We start from the raw sequence: 23,514 nt of genomic DNA, 5'->3' as shown, positions 1-23,514 counted from the left end.
TTTGCGTTTGAGAGGTCTTTTCCTCGTGAATGGAGAAGAAAGACAAGTAACTGATACAATTTGACCAAATTACTTCTAGATTAAAATGCGAAATGAACAAGCCAGCTTTAAGTCTTTGAACACCAGTAAAGCAAGCCTACTACCAGGGCCTGTTTGTACTTTGTACTGCCATCATCATGTGTTCTTTGGGTTTATTTAGTGTAGCCTATTAAGGCAATCCAAAAGAACCTCCAAGAACTTATGCGTCTTTGGGTCAGTGGTGGCTTGGGGAAATTTAGCTTTGCACTTTCTTGAAATGAAGACGCATTGCTTAAGTGACCTTTACCTCCAGACTAACAAATTGGTAGAGGGAGCAGGGTAGAGGTTTTGCTCTCATAGTTTAACCCCTGGCACCTACTTAAGCCAAATTTATGCAACAGAGATCTTCAAGTTTCACCTAGAAAATCTACATGAATTGTGGTAAAATATCTAAGATGGGATTCAACAAATATTTTTATCCCCCTTACTCCACTTATAGCATGTCTCTAAATATAGAGTTTAATAAGCAGTTTAATCTCCAGATGATTGGATATTGCAGATATGCCCAGTCATTTGACTTTTTCAATTTGTTCTTCTGAGAATTCTGTTTTTTGGTCTAATTATCGACATCTATTGATACCTGTGCTATGTTATTTACTATTCTGCCTGACAGTAGGCCAAGTTATGGGTTGTGTAAATCCTTTCTATTTTGAACGCAATAGTTCTTTTTTTTTTAGATGAAGTAAGGTATTTCATTAAAAAGCATCAAGCAGATGCAAAATAGCAGAATAATAGGCAAAAGGGCCCACAGAGAGCATAAGCAAAAGTTGTTAGCTCCTTTACAATCTTCAAACTAGTACTAGAGAGGTAACAAAGTCAAGAATTTGTTCAGTGCTAAATACAGGCGTTAACTTAACCCAACTGAACAGCACAAGTAAACATCTAGCTTTAAGGGAGTGGTTTGGAGTTGAGATCCCATCAGAACATCTAAGGTTCATTTCAGTCCATAAACACCAAAAAATAACTCCAGGGATCATCACCCAGACTTTCTTGATGGACTTATCAACTCTCCATGTATTCTAGCTCACATAGGCTTCTTTCACATTATGTGGTATGACCCATTGTAAGCCAAAATGCAGCAGAACATATTCCATAGGACCTTGGCCACTGCACAGTGAAGGAGCACGTGATTGACTGTTTCTGTGCTATTCTGACACATATAGCATTTATTAGCCAGATCGACGCCTCTTTTGTTGAGATTATCTTGTGTTGAACATGCTTACTGGAGAGCAATCCAACAAAAACAGATGATCTTGGTAGGCATTTTGGTCTTCCAAATAAGTTTCCAGGGACAAAGTTCAATGATCTGGCTCTGACAGCATATTTGATGATAACAATCTTTCACAGTGAAGGTGTTGTTTCTTCCCCATACCAATTTTCAGCACAATTCTCATTCTTATTATATTTTTCCACACTAGCAAGTAGTTCAAGCAGATTTCCCATCTCTCAATCCTGCACATTTCTTCTGAGCATTACATTCCAGTTGTTGCCACATCTATTCTGGGCAATGTTTTTTTTCTTTTTTGAGAATGATCTTTGTAGTTCCTGTCCTCCCATTTCATTTTGCTTAGTTTTTTTTCCCCATATTTTGTGCTCGTCGCTGCCAGGACACACATTTCCTATACGAGCACAAGATAAGCATGCATGCAGACATGTATTTAACTCATGCTGCTGAATATGTTCTTCTTTTTATTTGTATATGCCAAGTTTTTCCTTATCAAAAGAATTTGTGTATGTCAAAATTATTTTCTGAAGTTCCCTTTTATGATCTATTAATTGTGTGTAGATGCCAGTTGCAAAGCTCAATACAGGTGGGACTCCAGATGCAAAGAAAATAGCGGATCAGGTGAACATTTCGCTTGATACTTTCATCAGGCAAGCTATGGGAAAGGAATCCCTACCAAGAACTGGGGAAGGTCCTGTTCAGTGGATGCAGTGGCTTCATTCTATGGATCAGCCAGGTAACAAATTTAGAACTTGGTGTTCATAGAATACAACATGTCTTTTTTTAATGGTTTAACCATCCAGTATCCAAAGACCATTGGCCCTAGTAATGCGGATTCCCTTTGCGTATGCAAGTGTTTCATACCAGGAGTTTCTCCATTTCCAGTGCTCAAACCTGAGACCTCTTGAAAAGAGTAGAGGGATCCATCTGCCCACTGTGCGGATCAAGGAACTTTTCGATATTTCAATAGCTTGTGGACCTCAAGTTGGGATAGAATGTGAGTTTAAGTCATTCAAAATGCTTTAAGCCACAGTGCTTGATGCATTAGCTGAGGAGGCCAATAAGTAACCTGAAAAGGTCTATATGAAGATTCTCCAGTTTGTAATAGGCCGCATACAGGATTGTGGCTTAAGCCATGAATATTGATTGGCTTCTGTTACTTCTATTTTGTTTGCAGATATTACTGGATGGTCTTTATCGAATCCTTCAAACCTTAAGATGCAGAAGTGTGAGAAGTGTTCCAGGGAATTTTGTTCACCTATTAATCACCGAAGACATATACGTCTGCACCGTAGATCCTCAAATTCTGATAAGGTATATCTTGGAGGCCTTTTTCTTTTATGTTACTCTGCTTTAATGCCGGAATAGATTTGGAGGTTTACCATTTGTGTACGTGTAGTTATTGTAAAGGCTGCTTAAATCCTAAATTAAGTGTAGCACATGGTGCTTGTTAAGGGTGCTTTAGTGAAGGGCACTATAAGGTGTTAGCATGGCCATGATTCTCTCTTGATGAGAGTGACACTAATCAATAAGTATAGTTAGAAAGAAAGAATGACATATTAAATGCAAAGGAGACATTGTGAACAAATATGATATTAGATATTTAGTAATTATATATGAAGTTTAACCAGTTTTAGCCTGACACTTCAAAAAAAAAACTTTCTATAACTCAGAAATTTAAAATGCCTTGCAAACTCAATTAATATATTTTTTGATTTTAAATATTTTCTTAGTCATATAATTCACTTGCAATTCTTTCAATCCTTCAACTGTATAATTGTATCTGTGTTTATAGCTATTGTTTCTTGCAGTACATATATATTTTACATTCTCTCTCCATTTTCACTTTTCTTCATTAAGGGCACACTTAAATTTCCCTTTTGTGCTTAGAGCCTGATAGACTTTACCGCTGATATAGTAAATAAAGGAACAAAAACTGTTGTTTCACACTAGATACACTGATATTACAACCAGAAGTCTAAAAAAAAAATCACTAGGACACTGCCAACACCATAAATTACATCCTAAGACATCAATGAACTTTAGTTATATAATACATAACCTATGATTAAGCAGATCACAACCTTTCTAGACATTTGAGAGGCTACAACTCTTCCAGAATTCCCTTTTCCTTTTTCTCAACACCCTCGTCTAACTGTCTTGCCCCTTTTTCTACAGAAAACCACCCCATAACTGTCGCATGACAGTTACTAAGTCTTTTAATTGTTTATTTTGGCCTCCTGGAATAAGCTTTTATAACTAGAGGCACATCAGAGTCCTAGCAGAAATTGATGCTTTAACTCTTTTTGTCTTTGAGAACACTGGTATGTCAATTGCCACTTGCAATATGATTTCCATTCTTGTTTTCTGATTAGGTAACTAATTGATGATATCATCTTTACTAGTCAATGTTGGGTGTGCATGGGCTGAATCTTATGTTTTATTTACATTTTGTAGGAGTCTCAGAAATACAGGGATTTTTTGGGAGCCTTTTGGGACAAGGTACTTCTCCCTCACTCCCTAATTATTCTTTTTGTGTACGCATTCCTTGATACTTATTATGTTGTTATATGGTTGCTACATACAGCTCTCGGTAGATGAGGTTAAGGAAGTTGTATCATTGCAAGATATTTCACTAAAGGTAATTGCTTTCCATGTTCCTGCTCTTATGTATGTTTTTTTTTGACTTAGTACATGAATTGGGTCTTTTTGAAATGGAACTTAAAGTGACTTCTTCCAGTTGCAATTGTAACACAGAAATGTGATGATAATGTAGAATTAACTAAAGGTAGAAGAATGCCTCTAGAAGAGTAAAGTCAAACTTCTCTATAACAACCACCCTTTATAACATTATTTCACTATAAGGACCAAATTTTCTTTGGAACTAATTTTTTATATTATGTTTTACCCCCTCTATAACAACATTTTACTTGTAACAGCAACAACCATCACTATAACAATACATTCTTTGTAAAATTATCCCTATATAACAGTCTTACTCAAATATTAATTGATTTTTAATTTTCTATTTCCCACGTTATTTTAATGTTCAATTTTTTTTTTGCTATTTCCCACTTTTAGTGCTAGACATTTAATTTGACTATTGTATCTTCCTTTCCATACTTGATCCTGTGTAAGGCAGCGTAGGCACCATCCCCCCAGACCTTACTTGTGGAATTACACTGGTATGTTGTTATTGTTGACTAATAATAGGTCTAGTATTTTGACCAAATATTTTAATATTTAATACATTACACCACTATTGACAAAGAATATACATACTTCGGTAATTTAAAAAAAAACAATTGTAAGATGAATACATATGTATTCCATTAGACAGAAGTTTTCCATCTTGTAAGTGTCAAAAAAAATTCATGGTGTATTAGCTCTCTTTAATTTTAATTACTAAAATATGAATATCTTCTGAAATTTTAAATTTAAATAATTTGTTTTTTTGTATGGCACCAGCCAATATAAATGTCAAGTACTTTTATAGGTGTATAACAGCCTACCTCTATAAAAGCCACAAAATATCAGAACGGACCGGCTGCTATAGAGAAGTTTGACTATAGTAGAATATCACCTTGGCTATTCACAGTGTGCAGCAAGATATGTCCCTCCTAATCTGTTCAGGTAGATAAGAAGATAGAAAACCTGCATGTGTTCCTCCCTTTCTCTACGAGAAAGTACAGCTTATTTCCACGGGTGTCTACGAGAAAGTACAGCTTATTTCCACGGGTTTGCATAAACTGGACTGTAGTCTCTGTTTCCTTTTTTCAGAGATAATTTGCTTAAGTCATTGAGTATTTCCACATTCAAACTCATTATATGCCTTTGGTAAAGATATTAGGTTTCTTTTGATCTGAACAACCTATACAGAGTTTATACAAATGGTGATTATGCTAGAAATCTTTTTGAAACTGTTTTTGACTAGCACAGAGTTATTTTGAGCTACTGATAAAAAATTGGCTGAAGTGACTGTTGGTCTGTCCAGACGAGAAAAAGCATAACAGTACATTTCTCCCATCCCACACCTTACAGAGTGTTAGAGCGTGATTGAAATGTTTCTTTTAGGAAACTTCGGGATCTGCACTTGTTCAGGCCTTGGCAACAGCTTTGGGAAAACCAGCCATTTGGTCTCTTCCTCGTGTTTATATAAAGGCTGGTTCAAAGTTGTTGGTTAGTTCTCTATTTCCATTTCTACCAAGTATTCTCAAACCAACGACAAAAGCAAAATGAGATGAGAGCTAATGATGCTAAATAGGATCAATTTGCAGGAAGTCATCCAAGCTAAACCCTCCAGGCTTCCAGTGACCTCAGAGGAATTATTTAGCATTCTTGATGATGCTAGTGAGAGAACATTCTTATGCGCTGGCACAGCTGAGTCGGTGGAAAAATATGTTTTTGATGGGGAAGCTGACAAAATTGGTTTCGACTCAAAGAATCTGGTTGCTTGCACTAGCTTCCTTTTTGAACAGAAGCTGGTAGTTCTATCTCCTTTGAATCTTTTTAGGTTCCAAAGAACTTTTGGGCTTCATGTGTTGAAAGTTGAAACTATATATTATCACATCTGTATTTGCATGATACTGTTTGATTCGGATCTGATTTTTATTCTTGGAAGCCTGGTAGATGAAGATACTCTTTTGTAATGCTCTACCTGATACTGTCCATCAAACCAACATCCACAGTAACTGGTGTTCATTTATGCTCAGGTTAAAGCATGCGCTGATGAAAAAAATGCTGAAGCCTTGAGATGCCAAAGGTTGCTTTTTGAGGAGGAAGAAGCTGCTAAAAAAAAGTGAGACTATTCTCCTCTTTTCATGTATTTTGCTGAGGTTATGTTCTATCGTCATTGCTCCTGTGTTCTGAATGACTAGTTAGGACTTGATAAAGTTGTGTTTCTTATTTATTTTTTTAAAAAATCTGTTGATGCTTAAAAATATTTTTGGAATAAAAATATTTATGTGCGCTGAAGATGTGCTTGTGCAGTTTATACCCTTGGGAATCGTTTGGTGTGAGGTATAATGTATAATAATGTCAGGATAAAATGTGAGATTAATTTGTCATGCATTTGGTTGGAGGTATTAGGTAGTCCTTGGATTATTTATCCCATCATTTATACCATGGTAATGGGATAAGCTATTCCATATATATGGTGGGATGATTTATCCCGGAATATTAATCCCAGGATAACTTGTTCCCAACCAAACGACCCCTTAATTCTTTGAAGCAGATTTCTCTACAAGTAGAAAACAATTCTGTATTTTATTTGTTTGCCAATTTTTAAAATTACGAATGAGGAAAATACAATGATGTGGAGCTTGGGGATTTATATAATGGCATCTTAATTGACAGGTCAAATAACTCAATTCATTTCAGCTAGAAGTGACTTATTTTATTATTTGTTAGGTAAGTAGATAAAGACAGGACAGTGATAGTTCTTGGAAGCATTCACCCCTTGGGGGGTGAGGCAAGGTTGACACTAGGAGAAAAGCCAACAGGAAATTGTACATTCATTACAGTTTCCAATCTGCTTCAGATGAAAAGATTAGTTAATCGAAGATGTAAAACTTACCGCCCCAGCCAGTGGCGGAGCCAAAAATTTCATCAAGGGGATTCAAGTTTTATAAAAATAGGTTATATCAAGCTTCCCAGCTTCCCTTTCTAGTCAAGGGGATTCAACCCTTATATTTATCATGCATTTTATTATTTTTGGCTTGTTATATACGTGTATAATAAGTAAAAAATTTAAGCAAGGGGTATCATACAAACCCCCTTGCTTGAATGTGGCTCTTGCCTCAGCCTGCCAGTTTCTTAAAACTCTTGTCACTTCTTATCTCAGTGAATCTTGGTTTTTCCGCTTCTATGTGGTATAGTTATTATAGGAATTCCTTAATTATTTCTCTTGTGATATGCTAGGCACGCTGAGCAACTAGAGAGGAAAAAAGTGAAAAAGCTTCGACAGAAGGAACAGAAAGCAAGGGAGCAATTAAATGAGGAAAAAGGAAATCTGGAGGTACCAGCTGATTGTTTTGAGGTTCCATTGGCAGAAATTCATAGCGTTCCAAGATCGTCTGACTCCAATTCTGATAGTCCTGATGTATCTCTGGATGTCTCCACCTGTCTTAAACTGGTTCAATTCTCAAGCAATGAAGATAGGAGCATTGAATCCCAATGTGATTTCTCTCACCAACACCTGGATTTGGTAGAAGTTCAGAATGTTGAACCCCAACCAGTGTTTGCCAATAGTCAACGGCTTTCTGCCAATGCTGAATGGAAACCTGTGCTATTAGAGAGGAAAAAAGTAAAAAAGCTTCGAAAAAAGGAACAGAAAGCAAGGGAGCAATCAAATGAGGAAAAAGGAAATCTGGAGGTACCAGCTGATTGTTTTGAGGTTCCATTGGGAGAAGTACATAGTGTTCCAGGACCGTCTGACTCCTATTCTGATATTCCTGATGTATCTCTGGACGTCTCCACCTGTCTTAAACTGGTTCAATTCTCCAGCAATGAAGATATGAGCATTGAATCCCAGTGTGATTTCTCTCATCAACACCTGGATTCGATCAAAGTTCAGAATGTTGAACCCCAACCATTGTCTGCCAATGCTGAATGGAAAGCTGAGCTATTAGAGAGGAAAAAAGTGAAAACGCTTCGAAAGAAGGAACCGAAAGCAAGGGAGCAATCAAATGAGGAAAAAGGAAATCTGGAGGTACCAACTGATTGTTTTGAGGTTCCATTGGAAGCAGTACATAGCGTTCCAGGACTGTCTGACTCCAATTATGATATTCCTGATGCATCTCTGAACGTCTCCACCTGTGTTAAACTGGTTCAATTCTCCAGCAATGAAGATATGAGCGTTGAATCCCAATGTGATCTCTCTCACCAACACCTGGATTCGGTCAAAGTTCATGATGGTGAACCCCGACCAGTGTCTGCCAATAGTCGACGGCTTTCTGCCAATGCTGAGTGGCAAGCTCCAAAATCGCAAAGGTTTTGCCGAAATGGTAGCAATCAAAATCATCAAGAAAAAGTTGAACCTTTACAGAAGCACAAGGACAGTGTTTCCCCTGTTAATAGCAGAAAGATATGGACTAGAAAAGTTACTGTGGAAAGTGATGATGCTTCAATACTGGAGGTGCAGAAAGAGGCAATCGATCAGAAGCAGAGGAACTCTGAAGTGATGATTGGTTCTCTATCTATTTCAGTGAAAGATTGGAGCACTGGCCGACAGGGAAACTGCCCTGTCGAAGCAGGAGCTGGAAGCACACAGCCTGCCATGCCTAAAAAGTGCAATATTGTTCAGAAGCCAGCTAAGCATAATGCTTTTCAGATTGGGTCAAACAGAGTAGCTGCCAAGCTTTATATGCCTGTGAGGCATGAAGTTGGAAGACAAGATCCTGAAGAGGGTGTAATATCTTTGAAGTTTGATGATCGGACGTCATTGCATGAAAATCCTTTGCAGTCATGTCCCATGGACAGCTCTGGCACTCATAAGAATTGTCAGGTTCCTAATGGAAATGCACATCAAGGTTGGAGATTTTCAATTAGCGTCGCAAAAGCTTTTCTTGCTCAGAGTATGTTTTATTAGCTCTCTTGTTTCTATGTATTACATGCACACACAAACACAACCATTCAGCTTCAAGTATTGTCTGCTTTTTCATTCTGATTTATCTGATCATCAATTTAGGATGGAAGGAGGCCATCACTGGAGATCATGTCATGTTAGTGCGTTGTCCTGACACTGAGTTCTCAGAGCGCCCAGAAGTGCCAAGCAGCAGTTCAGAAATAGCCCCAACATTAGATTCTGGGGAAGATTCTGTTGTTTCCAGTGTTGACGATCTGCTGCCAAAAGATGGAGTTGTTCAGTCATCTTCAAGTAGAAAAAATAAGGTCAAGCTTAGGCCAGAGACTGAAAAGGGTATTAAGATAAAGTACATTCTCAAGCCAAAAACCCATCATTTAGGAAGTGAAAGGTAAGTTTCTTACTCACACCCAATTGTGCAGTTCCTAGCCATTGCAGCAGAGGTTCCTTTTTACTAGTGGTCTTCTGTCAGAGTGTTAAACAAAGAGAGTTCTAGAGAAGTAGCTAGTTGTCTCAGCCCCTCTAAATTTGAGTCAACACAACACTGTTTCGCTCTGGCTTGTGCTCCTTACAATTTTGTTGTAATGAGGTAGGGTTTTTCTTTTCAGTGTCATTTGTCAATTCTTTCTGCTCACCAGATACCTTGTATGTTTAGCCAATGTATGGATCGATTCAAATCAATTGATGAAAATTATCCCAAAGATTACATAGCAACAATTTTCGCGTTTTTTTATTCTTATTATACCTGTTTGATTGGGACAACCCTCACCCCTTCCCTCTCTGTCCATTGATGTCCCTAAATGCTGGTTTTTGTTTGTAAGGCTTTGACCTGAACTTCTAGTTTGAGCAACATTACCTATTTTGACTCTCTTGGTGTTGGTGTTGCTTTTGGTTTACCAAAACTAACGGAGACACCAAAGAATTTAGAAGCTCAAACGTAGAAATCAAGCAATGGCCAGCTAACAAGAGGGAGTTGCTATAATGAGTTCGAGTCGGGAATCATATATATAGATATATATAAGAGAACATTAGGCCCGCCTACGTGGCGCCACCACAAACCAGAATTCTCTTTTAATTTATTTATTTACAAAATTAGCCTTCTCTTTCATGAAAAGTTGCGACTTTAATGAAGAGTTGCGACTTTTATGAAAAGTTGTGACTTTAATGAAGAGTTGCGACTTTTATGAAAGATTGTGACATTTCCGAAGGGTTGCAACTTTTCCAAATAGTTGTAACCTTTCTGATAAGGCACAAAAAACATTTGTTCACACTACCCTTTGTTTTCTATAAATAGAGGGATTTTCTCTCATTTTAACACAACAAAAATTCTTAACCTCCTCTTCTTCTTCTTCCCAATTAAATATTTGTATATTTTACTCATGTTGAGTGGCTCATTGCCTCTATTGTTTGTGTTACAAATCCTGGTATGTATTTTTACAATCATTAATTTATAATTTATGCTTATGTTATTAAAGCTAAATGATAAGATGTAATAATTTTCAGTTTCCTTTACATTATTAATGTTTGTTACTACGTAATCTTGTATGTAAGATAATATAGTGTTTTAGTTTTAATGCCTGATAGATTTTAAGTATTATTTTATAAATTTCTTGATATTAAATTTCCGCGCGAAACACGGATAATTTTACTAGTAAAAGATAAAATAAGAAATATACAAGAAAAAAAAAAGAAAACTATAACTTTGCAAAGCTAAAATAAACCTCGTCGATGGTAAAATGAATGAGAAACAAAAAAAAAAATGAATCAGAAACCTGATGTGGATATATATATTCTTAGTTATATTTTTTAAAAAAACACTTAAAATATATTCAACATAATGAATTTTAACTGCAATGTTTTAAAATCTGCTTTCACTGTCTTTTTATTGAAAGTTTAAAATAAATCTATTTCTCTAAAATTTTAGATATTTAATAAAAAAAAATTCAATTGGAAAATATTAACAATCATTGAGAACTTATCTAATTGCAAATATTGAATATATTTTCAGCTTTTTATTTTTGTAAAATCTCTTTATGTTTCTAGCTAAGCATTTTAATTATGTTTCTAGATAAACTAAATTTGTATGTAATATTTTGTTAAATCATAGTATCCAGTTATAAAAATTAGCCCACGTTGACTGGGAAACAAAAAATACATCAACCTAACAAAACAACGTGAATAAGTTAATTTTGAACATATAAAACTTGTATTTATCAGGAAAATAAAATTAAAAAAAATAGTTATTACTATGTGCGTGTAAAATAATAAGGTGAGCAAAAATAGGTGACTGTCACCCCTTGTTGGTTAAAAGAAATGTGTAGATCCGAAAGAGGTGACACACTTACTATCATTGATTTGCCCCACACCACTTTCAGATATTTGCAAATGTGAAAGCGCAGTTAGAGATCTGGGATCTATCTGATAATGTTAGAGGATTTTTAATTGACGGGAGATTACATAACTCTTAATATACCGTAAAAGAAGTTTTATTAATTCCAAAACACTATTTCAGTACTACTGTTCTTTTACATCAATGATGTATAATATAAAGATTTTGATTACTATCTCTCAACAACATTTATCCAAATCAACTATCACAGTGAAAGGTGACAAGGCAACCATAAGCCAAAACTTTTCATAGTCATGCATTTTTGTCAAATGTGTTTCCAGAGGTATGTATCGCTGCTTTCGTTTTGACCTGCTTAGTTCAGTCTATTTTAAAATTGAGCTAATATTGGGCTAATATGCAATTCAGATCGACACATAAAACTCTTTATTAAATATTTTTTTATTTAATATGCTTTATATGGTGATAATATAAGAAAGTTGCCCTTTTTAGTTAGGTGCTCAAATAAATTATAAGAAAACAAACCCAAAATTTTAACTTAGTAAAAATTGAGCGAATTAAATTATGACCCAATTTTTGCTCACTTCAATCCAACCCACTTTAGCCCTAGTAACACTTAAAGCAAATCAATGACCCACTTTTTTTTAATCAATCGATGACCCACCTATTTATCAACTCATATAAATTTGACATTTTTAAATTCAACACAAAGTACTCAATTGACACACCTTATGTTAAGATACTTTTTAAATCACATTATTGTACTTCCGATTAAAAAAAGAGAGAAAAAAACTCATTTTGTTGCCGCACTCACATTATGTATGTTACATAATGAGTGTTTCTAATTAAAGTAGAAATTGAAATGACAATATACAATTAACTGATAAAGTATGAGATTTTGAATATCCAGAATTGAAAGTAACCCCTAATTTAGTCTAACCAATGTGTTACATGTGGAAACAAAACAATTGAAGATGCATAGTATTTGTAATTAGGTGTGAGATAGATTATAGTATACCTACTTTCCAACTAATACAGAAATGTCAAATATTCAACTCTGTTAAAATTGACTTGCTAGGATGCTCAAATATCGAACCTTTCTGTAAGTATGTGAAAGGCAAACTTGCAAGTGAATTACAATGCAGAATGTTTTAGTACAAGCTCTAAAATTATGGTCAGATGAGCCAAATATTTTACAGTTGCAGAAGAAAATTCAAAAAGAAGATAAACATCATCTCGGACCGGAAAGAGGTATCTTAGTTCACTAGATATTTAATGCCAAGGCACAAATTTTATAACAGGGTACACACAAATATACTTCTTGAGACATTACATCATGATACATAATTGAAGCATATAACCCTGGGAGCATTTAAGCCATTTTATGGCAATAATGCTCATATTATATCCCCTTGTACGGTCGTACCCAAGAAACATTAAATTGAAAAGACCAATTATGAAGTAAAAATAAATAGTGAAAAGTAACGACAGCTTAATTTGAACTAAATTATTAAAGAATATGAAAACAAATCTAAGATTTTGAAAATTTTGCAAAATTGGAACTTGTATCTGGAAATGGTAGTTACCATGAAACCACATATCACAGAGACTTCCCTTCTATCTAGAAATTCCCCTAAAACTTTAGCCAGTCAGGTCATTTCCCCACGTTCAGAAATCACTTTAGGCAGCTCAGCAGGTGGAAAGAACTCTTCTGATCTGATAGATAAGCGGAAAGAACTTTACAAGCAACGAACACTGAAGCTTTACTGTCTTTTGGAAACAGCAGACACAGACAAGCTGGCATGTTAAGCTCAACTGAATCCAAAAGATTCATAATCCACCATTTGAACCATTATCTCCTGTCCAAACCTGCAAAATGATTCAGACACCCCATGAGACAAACAAAGCTCCAGAACAAGCAAGCTCTTTCAGCAACAAAGAGAACCCACCAACAAAAAATTGGAGGTAGGATTTACTTAATTAGCTGACCAACCACCGCAGACATTTCTTATCCATTCTTTCAGGAAAGGACCTTACTTTTACCAAGACGCATCATGTTTATCTATTTCGTTCTGTTGTTGTTTGCTTTTCTATTACAGACGAATATTACGCTTGAAGTGTGTGACTATATCCTACAAACTTAGGTTGTAGAATGAGCATTCTTTATTTGAGAAAATGATCAAAATAGTCCTTAATGTATGGACTTAGATTGATTTGGTCTCTCATATATGCAGTTTATGGAAAAGGTCATGTATGTATGTTAAAAACTTATCAATTTAGTCTTTCACCCTAAAACCCTAACGACACAAAAAAATTCTGTCAAATTAAACAGAGATGTGCAACTCACGTGACATTGAAAAGACGATTGATCTACTTCAGAAATTGAAAAGACAATTCATTGATCAAAGGAGAAGAATCGCCAAAAACAATCGAAAGACTCCATCACCAAAGCTTAGAAAATGGGAAAGGCCGAGAAATTGATGAATCAGATCATGGAGCTCAAGTTCACATCGAAAAGCCTCCAACGCCAAGCCTGAAAATGCGAGAAGGACGAAAAGTCTGAGAAGCTCAAGGTGAAGAAGGCCATCGAGAAAGGTAACATGGACGGCACTAGAATTTACGCCGAGAACGCCATCGAGAAAGGTAACATGGACGGCACTAGAATTTACGCCGAGAACGCCATCTGCAAGCGCAGCGAACAAATGAACTATCAACACAGGGAATCTACAGAAAATGTCGGAGACGATGGATTCATTCGAGCGTCAGTTTGTGAATATGGAGGTTCAAGCTGAATTCATGGAGAGTTCTATGGCTGGAAGTACTTCCTTATCGACTCCAGAGGATCAGGTCGGCAGCCTGATGCAACAGGTGGCTGATGACTATGGACTCAGGGTGTCCGTGGGGCTTCCAGAAGCAGCCGGCCATGCTATATCTTCTAAGGATGAGGAGAAGGTCAGTGAGGATGATCTATCCAGGCGTCTTGCTGAACTCAAGGCCCGTGGATAATTGAGAAAACAGAGGTTTTGTTTAAGATTTTAGTATGTCACGTGAGTTGCACATCTCTGTTTAATTTGACAGAATTTGTTTTTGTCGTTAGGGTTTTAGGGTGAAAGACTAAATTGATAAGTTTTTAATATAAATAAAGGACCTTTTCCATAAGTTGCATATATGAGGGACCAAATCAATCTAAGTCTATACATTAAGGACTATTTTGATCATTTTCTCCTCTTTATTTACTTTTACTCTCAACATGCCCCCTCATGTGTGAGCGTGATTTTTTTTCATGGGTCAATCACGTGGAAATTCTTTTTGATTAGGGTGACAGTGAAACTCGACCCTAGGACCTCTGCTTGCTCTAAAACCATGATGAAGTGTGTGACCATCCCATCTAAATGCTTAAGTTAATCGAGAAATCACACTTTCATTTACTCAATTATATTCTCAACAATTACCATTAGTTTTAGTTGTCAGAACAAGAACATAGCCAACAAGACTATACACCCTTGGCGAATTTCCTCTGCTCTTGAAGCAACTTAACGAGTAATAGAACTAAGCTCCCAGGTGTGACATGACAAGGCAACACATAGAAACACTTCCCTCTATGCCAAGGGAGAAAATCTTTAAGGAATCATAAAGAATCAATAACTAGATGAAGTCAGCTGCAAGAAGTCTATGTTTTAGCATCTGAACTAGAACACGCTGATCTACTCTATTATGATTTGTTGACTACATATCACTTCAGTTCAGCAAGATTATTCCGTGTCATATTCATCCAACTTTGCACTTCTCTTAGTTCAGAATTACAACATAAGACAGTAACCACATCCATTCAAGATATATAAAAGAAAAGCCTACCTGTATATCTCCTCAGGGAACCATTCCCGTTCACAGATAGTGGTACAGGCCTCCTCTCTTGACCCAGGGACAATATCTCCTGCATTCTTTCTGGCCAATCAGAGTTTAGTCTCCTAGCAAAATCCTCAACCTCCCTGTAATATAGAAACTCAAATCACGTTATCTGTAGAACATGACATAATTAATCGCATGACAAGTTACGAGATGCTTGCCCCAAAAAAACCACAGCAGCCCATGCTGGCGTGAAGGGTTTGCTAGCCACCCAGGGAGGGGGGAATGACCAGACGGTCCCTGTGTGAATGCATCAATATATAAAACTATGTTCAAAATTTTCTCCACTTGCATGATAACGTGAAAAAGATTCTCTTCATATATTCTGTATGTAGATTTATTTCTTTGTTATCCCTTATTTCTATCAATGAAAATTAGCATGAAATGATTTCAGTTGCAATTTATTTAAAACAAAGCAGTCCAATTTAAAGTTTTATCTGTTACTCAAAAATAAATAAATTATATCTTTAAAAAATAAAAATAGTTTATCATTTAATAGAAGAAGAGATCTCTCATACAAGCAGAAGGCAAAAGGTAGTGGATACTAACAGGTAAGATGAGCGACACCCAGAAGTAGAAGCACACAATTCATATGGAATTTCTACTTCTTAAGCACAAATTAGAATAGCAAGCCCTGTTACATATTTGGAGCTTCTATCAACACAACATCCAGTGAGGATTAAGTGACAGTTTTATATTGATGCAGATTGCTATCTGTTCATTATAGATGTAGGGCTATTGTGTTTAAAGTTGAGCTAAATAAAGCATAAAAATGTTATATCATACTTTGCATTAAGTTTAGGAAAGAAGAAATGGGATATGAAAGTTAGGAAAGAAATGGATGTCAGATTGGGAAAAAGACAGACAAGAAAAGGTAAAAAGTTTACTCTGTCTATTTCATTCAATTTTGTCCCAATGCTGAGGGGAGATAGTAGACTAAAAGTTAAGATCCAGAGTTTGACAAGGGAAGCTATATCACAGGCAAAACCCTCCAATATGCATGGACTTGCACTAATTAACAATTCATGAGTTATTAAAGTATGATTTGCAACACTTGCATGTAGCCTCAGCAGAAGCCACTGCAACGAGGTCCACTTGAAACAGTACAATCCAGGAGAGGGGGGGGGGACTGCTTTTCAGGAGTAAAATGATTTATATAAGCACACAGGGTAACTAAATACCCAAAAGAAAATCACACAACCTCACAAAGAACACAATTCATCCAATAACTTGTAGCTACAATGATATACTCTTTACACATCCATCTCCAGAGACAATATAACTAGATAAACAAACCTGTCAATTTCTTCCTTCATTGCAGGATCTAACTCATCATCAATATCACCATCATCAAAGTCAAGTTTGGGTGAAAACTTAACAGATGCAGAGATTTGCAGATCAGAAGGCTTAAATGGAGAAGGCACATCACCAGTGTCACCATTCATGCAGCTAGATGGAGGACAGTTAGATTCCTGAGTACCAATAGAACCAGTCAAGCCAAAGAACAAATGTCAGATAAACAGCAAAGATGCTTAGAAGCAACTTGTCCGCCCCCCCCCCCCCCCCCCCCCCCNCCCCCCCCCCGCGCCACACACGCCAACCAAAAAAAGAGAAAAAGGAGAAAATTCCAAAGCTCAACAGATGCCAACCTGATTATGGTTTCCAGTTTCGTTATTGGTAGAGGAATTTCTAGCTTGTTCTTTTCTCCTTCTATTCTTCTTTTTACTCTTTGTTGCTCTTGCACTCTTAGAATCTGCAAAATAGGCCACCATGCTCAGAATTATAAGAATGATAAGAGGCTGAAAAAAAGGTAAATGTTGTTTTTCAGATGTTATGTAGGGGCTTAGACAAACAAAAGGGATATAGTTCCCCAGAGATCATAAACCTCACAACAATATGCACATATGTTGATAAAAGTAAATGATCCATAAGAGTTACTAGTCATTGGAAGGCTCAGTCACCATACAAACTACGGATCTGATTATAGGGCAGAAAATAATACATCAACAGTAAAACTTCTAAGACTGATCGATAGTCATGGTCTAAGTCAATAGCAACAACAGCTACATACTAGGACACACAACTCCATCAATGAAGTTGTAGACTACACATTATTTTCATAAGAAATATCATGATGAGATCACAACCAAAATATAAAACCAAAGACACAATGATATCTATATATAAAACATGTGGAAAAAGCCAGGCAGCCAAAATGCAACACCTCATCAAACATAAGTCTTGGCAATATTATACAGATTATAGGCAAGCATGTAAAACAGTTCAATTATTATAATAATGCAACATGACGAAAAATGGAGTGACTCTGCACGAAAAATATAGGATGTAAGTCTCAACTTACCTTCATCTGCCCCATTTATGAAAGATAGAAGATCATCAACTGATCGTTCATCCACATGCTGCTCTTCTTCTACCTCAACATTCTGGAATTACGTAATGAGGTATTTTTTCCATTAAGGGAATAACGCAAATCAGAGTGCATACACAACTATGCATCAATTAGCATCAAGTAACCAATGGTATAAGATACAAGCGCAAGAGCCAGATCACAAAGCACCTTTAATTTCTCTCGTTCTTTTAATTCCTTCCTTTTCCTTGCATAGAGTCGATTGAGAAGACGGATACGTGGATCATCCGTCATATTTCTCAAAGGTTCCAACTTCTCTTCCTAATGAGAAACCATTTCCAAGTGAGAAACACCAACAATATGGAAGGGTGGGGGGGACTACAAATAATTTCTGTCAGAATTTGGACCTCTGTTAAATCATCCGGCAAATGGAAAGTTTCACGTATCTCCTCGGGAGTTTTTCCTTCAATCATCCGAGCAAGCGCACGACTTGTAAGGTCAACCAGAGGCCTCAGTTGAAGGCTGTCAGCAGCAGATGTCAACTCACATAACTTCTTAGTATCTAACCGGATGAACTTCTCATCAAAAATCTTGCGCTCCTGTGTGCATAAAAGATATCCATTACACTAAAAAAACGAAAAAAGAAATACTGTTGCAATAAACCATGCACATGACACAGGCAAACTAAAATCCTTCCTTTCTAGGAGAGCACTGCATTGTTATAACAAGAAAACCAAGAACTGACCTTATTAGAACGACCAGGAACTTGATGAAATTGACAATAGTCCAGTATTAAGCCCAGAATAGCAGGATTGACTCGTTGAGGAAGTGATATGGCATAATTTTTCGAGGATCCCATGCCAGTTTGAAGTACTTCTCTGCATATCATTGGGCAAAACATGGCAACCTCTTCCTCTACTTGTTGGATTGAACCATCAGCAGTTTGGAGCCAAATGTAGGACTTCATCTTAACCAATGAACCACAAGCAATTAAGAAAAAGCAGATAACACGAAATGGCAACAGCTTTGAATAGAGTACTATGGAAAGCAACAAAAAAGTATTAAAGATCTCTTAATCTTCTTTTTTTTTTTGATAGGTAGAAATGCACTAAAGACCTAATACCCACACCTTGGACTGTAACGCATACAACACTTATTAATATTCCCATTCAAAAAGAATTTTGCCCATTCTGAAGTCATTCAACACACACTTGATATCCGAAGAATTAAGAAACAATGTCATTCAATGAGCAAATGGCTGATGCACCTACGCATTTCATACAAGCAAACAAGAACGTTCAGACCACAACCAAAAGAAAGAAACCTAAAGGTAATCATAATCATCCTACCAATAGTGACAGCATTTCAATCTAAATATTATTGGCTTTCAAGTCAAGAAGAACATTCAAGGGCATTATTCTATGTTGGTTTTTGAAGCTCACAAAACAATAGATAATCATAAAACAATATGACATCACTAACTAAGAAAAACAATTCCTTTTCAAGAAATATTAGTTTTTGAATCTCATGAAAATAATAAATAATCTTAATACAAAGCAACACTATTCCCTGAATCAAGGTAACTCATGAGTCATGACTCAAGTAAATGCAACCCTGATAATCCAGAAAGAGAGCACCAGATAAAAAAAAAGCCAGAAGGGGTAAGAGACAACAAATTTCGTGTCTATCTTCTATATAAATATAGTAACAGAGTAATGTAGCCTTTGAATATAAAACTTCTGGTTTCCTTCATTACATACCTCTGGTTTGACGACCGCCATAGGGCCTTTTAACACTAGGAGATCAAACTGGCAAGATTGCTTATGGGCCTTTGCAAACTAAAGAGAAATAAACTTCAACGTTAAAAGTGCTAATGGAATCGAAATAGGCTAAGCTTTCTTCTCTTCAAAAGACACTTGTCAGACAAAGACCGCAAACCCTTCACAAAGTAACCCTCTCCAAATTCCAGCAAGACAAAAGGCATCTTCGACAGGATGGTCTCATCAATTTGGAAGCTCTAGGCAAAGAAGAACATGGCAGACCAAGATTACATACTTTAGCAATCAATGTAAATTTTTCTAACAGGAGCACACAGCCGACATATTAATAAGAACTCAAAAGGCAAGCAATAGGTCACCAAGAATGCTTTAAAGTATGATATTAAAAAGATAATAAATCACTCAGTTCACTCTTTTGTGCATCTTCAAAACAATAGAACATTGAAGAGAACTAGGAAAACAGAAGTTAGAACAGAGATGAATTTTTGTCATATGGAAGCTTACTCATCTTTGTTAAAAGCTATTTCCACCATGAATTTCTTCAAACATTCCACATGCCATATGGTATATTATCCCATTCCCTCTCCTCGGAATTAAAAATGCAGTCCAATATCAATTGCTTCTCATTCTATCTTCCTAATACAACCACAAGGAAATTTCATATATTCTGCCTATCCTCCCATTGCCCGATCTACCTACGTGCCGTTAGAGGCATAGATAACTGAAAAGGAATTTTGGGAGACTTGAATAGGCAAAATCTCGCACACATTCTCCACCCTGTACAATCTCTAACAATCTTTATGCCATGATTATACAACTACTACACACCTCAATTCCACACATGGGAAAGAAACATTTGTTTTTGGTGTAATGCAAGTTCTTTAAGGTGACTGGGGCTCAGCAGGAAACATGCAAATACTTTTCATATTCTTACTTTGATTGATAATAGTGGTGTCATCTTGCACACACCTAGAATTCCCACTTCCCACTGGGACGCATGCAAATATAAATATGTGCACACACATACTTATTAATAATATATATATGTGTGTGTGTTCAGATCATAGTTGGCAATAAGTTCTCTTAGGCAACAAGTTACAATGAGTGGAACTGTAGACAAATATAAATTTCCTAGATATTAAAGAAAGGGGAGAGGAAGAGACTTTAAAAGAGACCTGTAACTTCCACTTATTCTTTTTCTTTCCCTCTTTTTTTTTTTTTTTTTNTGGTGTTTGGAAGTTGGAAGAGACCTGGAGTACTCATTTATAGGACTATAGAAAGACAAAGGCAAAGTGAAAATCATTCATAAAAAAACATCCTGTTATTTTCATCTAGCTAGCTGTCTTCATATCTGCATCACTTAGAAATCAATTAACATAGTGCAATTGACTTTTTCATTTCCCTCTCGTGCAATTTATCTATGATTACTTTGGTTGTTTCAAATCCTCCCAAGGAACATTGGAGAAGCCATTCAAAGCATAGTCAACAACCAAGCTTCCCGAGATTTTGATAGAAATGAAAGGAATTCAAGCGTTCCTTCTTTGAAATCCTAAAGTCAAGATCCATATGATTTGTATTTACTAAACCAAAAGATTCACATAGCTTATTCATACCAATTCAAAGAGTAATCAAAATCGAAGAAACAAAATTTAAGTTTGAAGGAAGTAAACAACTAAATTCTAGGTTCTTTGTAAGATGAAGTAGGATCTAGTTTAGTTTTGTTTGAGTATACTCAATTGTATGTAGCTCCATGATGTAAATTTGGGATCCCAGCCTTTAGTGCTGAAGATTAATACACAAAACTGTTACCTTTGTCAAAAAAGGTAACAACTAAACCGGCTAGGAATTTTTTTTTTTTTTTGCTTAACATAAAACAAATAGAGAAAACTAAACCAGCAAGGATAATAGGATAAGTAATTGATATTGAGCATATTAAGTGGATGAACTTTCCCGTCATCATATCCTTCTACAGCTCACATATGAAATGGATTCACAGTCGAGATCCTACTATCTCAGAATTGCACAGAAGCTACAGAAAGTCCTGTGAAGGCTCATCCATTGAATTGGAGCTCTTCTGGCAACATCATCCACCCACTCTTAGCCGTCATTTCTAAATACTAAAGAGTATAACAAACCTCGAATAAATTCCCAACCCAATTACCATCCCTGCCATATGAATCCTCAATATACATTTAGCTCAAAAAATATTAACTTTATCAAAAATAAAATAAAAAATATCCATTTAGAGTTGTTTTATTCCAAAAAGCATGAAATGGAAATGAGCAATAACTTCACATTGACAAAAATGGATAGTCATTAAATTGAAAAACTATAAAAACATAATAAAAAAATATTGCTTGCAATTGAAAAAAAAAAAAACAATAAGAATCTAATCTTTTTAGCTTATAACAAGTGTTTATCAGCTAATTACTTAGGAAATTAAGGGCATAAAAATAAAACTGGAAATGAACAGATTGACATACCTGACGTAACAATAATTGGGCCACAGATAGGAGGTCGTAAACAGATAAGAAGCAAAAAATGGAGGGAGAATTAGGGTTTTGTTTTTTTTTTTTTCTTTTGCAGGTGAGAAGAAAGGGGGAAGATGGAAAATTTGATTGCGTTTATGAGGCTTTCTATATTTCCGATATGGTAAATTCTATATTTCTGGTAAATTGTGTTCTTCGCACGTGAATCCCAATTCCCACGTGCTACTGGTTCCGCTATTGTGGCCGGGAAAATATCAATTCCTTTTTTTTCTTCGCGTATTGTAGTGTTTGGACCAGCTTGTGACTCGATTATTTTATGTTATTTGAAAAAATATAGATATGAAGTAATGTTATTTATTAAATCTTAGGTAAATAAAAAGAATTATTTATCTTGATGATAATTAAATCTTGATCACCAAAATAAGCACTCATGTTGATACATGTAATTTATATGCTACTAACTCCATCCACTTTTAATTGTTATACTTTTTTTTTCTTAGAATCAAACGATAATAACTTGACTAACATTTTATGATGTACTTTTTCATCACCTTGATATGCAAAAAATTGGAATTTATAGTACTTTTCGTATAGTTTTTAAATATCTAAATTTTTTGTTTAAAATCTCGAATTAATATAATCTAATTTAACTTCAAAAATTAATCAAATTGACTTGTGAAAAGCAGAACATGACAATTAAAAGTGAACTGGGGGAGTACATATATCTTTTATAAAAGATTTGTTTAGGTGTAACGTTTCTGATGTTGCAGTTTGTTTCATGAGTTTCAACTATTTAGAAAAAGAATATTTGAGTAATTTCCTTTACAGATCTAAAATGCTCACAAGGTATATGGTAATTGATAAGAATTTAACAAATTTCCGTAAATGATTTTATAGCTCTTAAAATTATTGATTTTAATCTTAATATATAAAACAGTTTAAACTATGGAAAAGAACTTTATAATAACGATTCAAATACACTCATCGATATGTATATTTCTCAATTATGATTTGATATATATTGGATTAGGACAATTTTTTGAATAAGCTAGTTTGCTTGAATAATTTGACTATTTTGTATATATATATTCATATAGAACAAAATATTCGTACTGTCACCATTTGCACAGTATAGTTTGAAGAAATGGTCATTTATGGCTCAAGTGTTATCCTAAATTTTTGTTGTTCTTTTCACTGCCAAGTGTCATCTTAGATTGTCTTTTCTTTTTCATGACTGTGGTCCACTAATACTGCAATATTCACAGACCCTAATAAGAAAAGGAACTTTTTTTCTTAGTTTAAATCGGAGTGCTTACATAAATCTCATTAGTTTGGAAGCTAAATATTTAAATATATTTTAATTTATAATATTATATATTTTATCAAATTTTAATGCGTCTAGATATATATTGTGAAGCATCTTCATTATGCATAATAATCTCCCACACAATCAAAATAGCGACCTTTCAAATATTAAAATGAGGGGGGCAATGTTAGTGTCTATGTGCATTTTAATATTAAAATTAAAATATTAAGTGAATGGCCGTTAGTATGGATAATAGAGAAATATCTTAATGTAACTCATATAATCACTGTAACACATTTTCCACATTATGACCTTCTAATTAATTAACCACTACATCTCAAATTACTATTCAATTTCTTGACATTTATCTATCAAGGAATTCATATTTATAAATAGTTATGTTTCTCTTTTTGTGTTGTACGTAGTATAAAAATT

The 23,514-nt window shown here is 35.3% G+C and overlaps 2 protein-coding genes and 1 pseudogene across 3 annotated transcripts; 2 read left to right on the top strand and 1 right to left on the bottom strand.

Annotated features, from left to right (window-relative positions):
* Positions 1-1,772: 1,772 nt before the first annotated feature.
* On the top strand, positions 1,773-9,591 carry LOC125874604 (uncharacterized). 2 transcript variants are annotated; one of them, XM_049555519.1, is made up of 10 exons: positions 1,773-2,039; positions 2,481-2,617; positions 3,761-3,805; positions 3,891-3,944; positions 5,378-5,482; positions 5,581-5,787; positions 6,016-6,101; positions 7,223-7,697; positions 8,034-8,877; positions 8,991-9,591. In XM_049555519.1, the coding sequence occupies exons 1-10, from the start codon at positions 1,865-1,867 to the stop codon at positions 9,278-9,280; spliced, it is 2,418 nt and encodes an 805-aa protein (XP_049411476.1). In that variant the 5' UTR covers positions 1,773-1,864; the 3' UTR covers positions 9,281-9,591. The 2 variants fall into 2 exon arrangements, with proteins under 2 accessions (XP_049411476.1, XP_049411477.1); XM_049555520.1 differs by having other exon boundaries at positions 1,774-2,039; positions 7,223-7,340.
* Positions 9,592-12,411: 2,820 nt separating this feature from the next.
* LOC125874608 (SKP1-like protein 21) lies at positions 12,412-22,043 on the bottom strand. Its single transcript, XM_049555523.1, has 10 exons — positions 21,768-22,043; positions 19,267-19,523; positions 18,252-18,473; positions 17,914-18,105; positions 17,717-17,827; positions 17,501-17,582; positions 16,788-16,891; positions 16,435-16,610; positions 15,088-15,221; positions 12,412-13,101 (listed from the first exon to the last, which is right to left on the bottom strand). The coding sequence occupies exons 2-10, from the start codon at positions 19,285-19,287 to the stop codon at positions 13,085-13,087; spliced, it is 1,059 nt and encodes a 352-aa protein (XP_049411480.1). The 5' UTR covers positions 19,288-19,523; positions 21,768-22,043; the 3' UTR covers positions 12,412-13,084.
* Positions 13,611-14,253, top strand: LOC125874609 (ESCRT-related protein CHMP1A-like; annotated as a pseudogene).
* Positions 22,044-23,514: the final 1,471 nt, after the last annotated feature.

The sequence above is a fragment of the Solanum stenotomum genome, chromosome 8 (assembly GCF_019186545.1).
Source record: "Solanum stenotomum isolate F172 chromosome 8, ASM1918654v1, whole genome shotgun sequence".
NCBI lineage: Eukaryota > Viridiplantae > Streptophyta > Magnoliopsida > Solanales > Solanaceae > Solanum > Solanum stenotomum.
This window is presented reverse-complemented; position numbering and strand designations above follow the sequence as displayed.

What these genes read in the sequence shown, in the direction of transcription:
- LOC125874608 (XM_049555523.1), bottom strand. Translation starts at nt 19,287, where the DNA reads ATGGCGGTCGTCAAACCAGAG. An exon ending in TGGCGGTCGTCAAACCAGAG is followed by an intron (nt 18,474 to 19,266) that starts GTATGTAATGAA and finishes TCATTGGTTAAG; the next exon opens with ATGAAGTCCTACATTTGGCT. An exon ending in AAACTGGAAACCATAATCAG is followed by an intron (nt 16,611 to 16,787) that starts GTTGGCATCTGT and finishes ATTGGTACTCAG; the next exon opens with GAATCTAACTGTCCTCCATC.
- LOC125874604 (XM_049555519.1), top strand. Translation starts at nt 1,865, where the DNA reads ATGCCAGTTGCAAAGCTCAATACAGGTGGGACTCCAGATGCAAAGAAA. An exon ending in TGCAAGATATTTCACTAAAG is followed by an intron (nt 3,945 to 5,377) that starts GTAATTGCTTTC and finishes TGTTTCTTTTAG; the next exon opens with GAAACTTCGGGATCTGCACT. An exon ending in GAAGAAGCTGCTAAAAAAAA is followed by an intron (nt 6,102 to 7,222) that starts GTGAGACTATTC and finishes GTGATATGCTAG; the next exon opens with GCACGCTGAGCAACTAGAGA.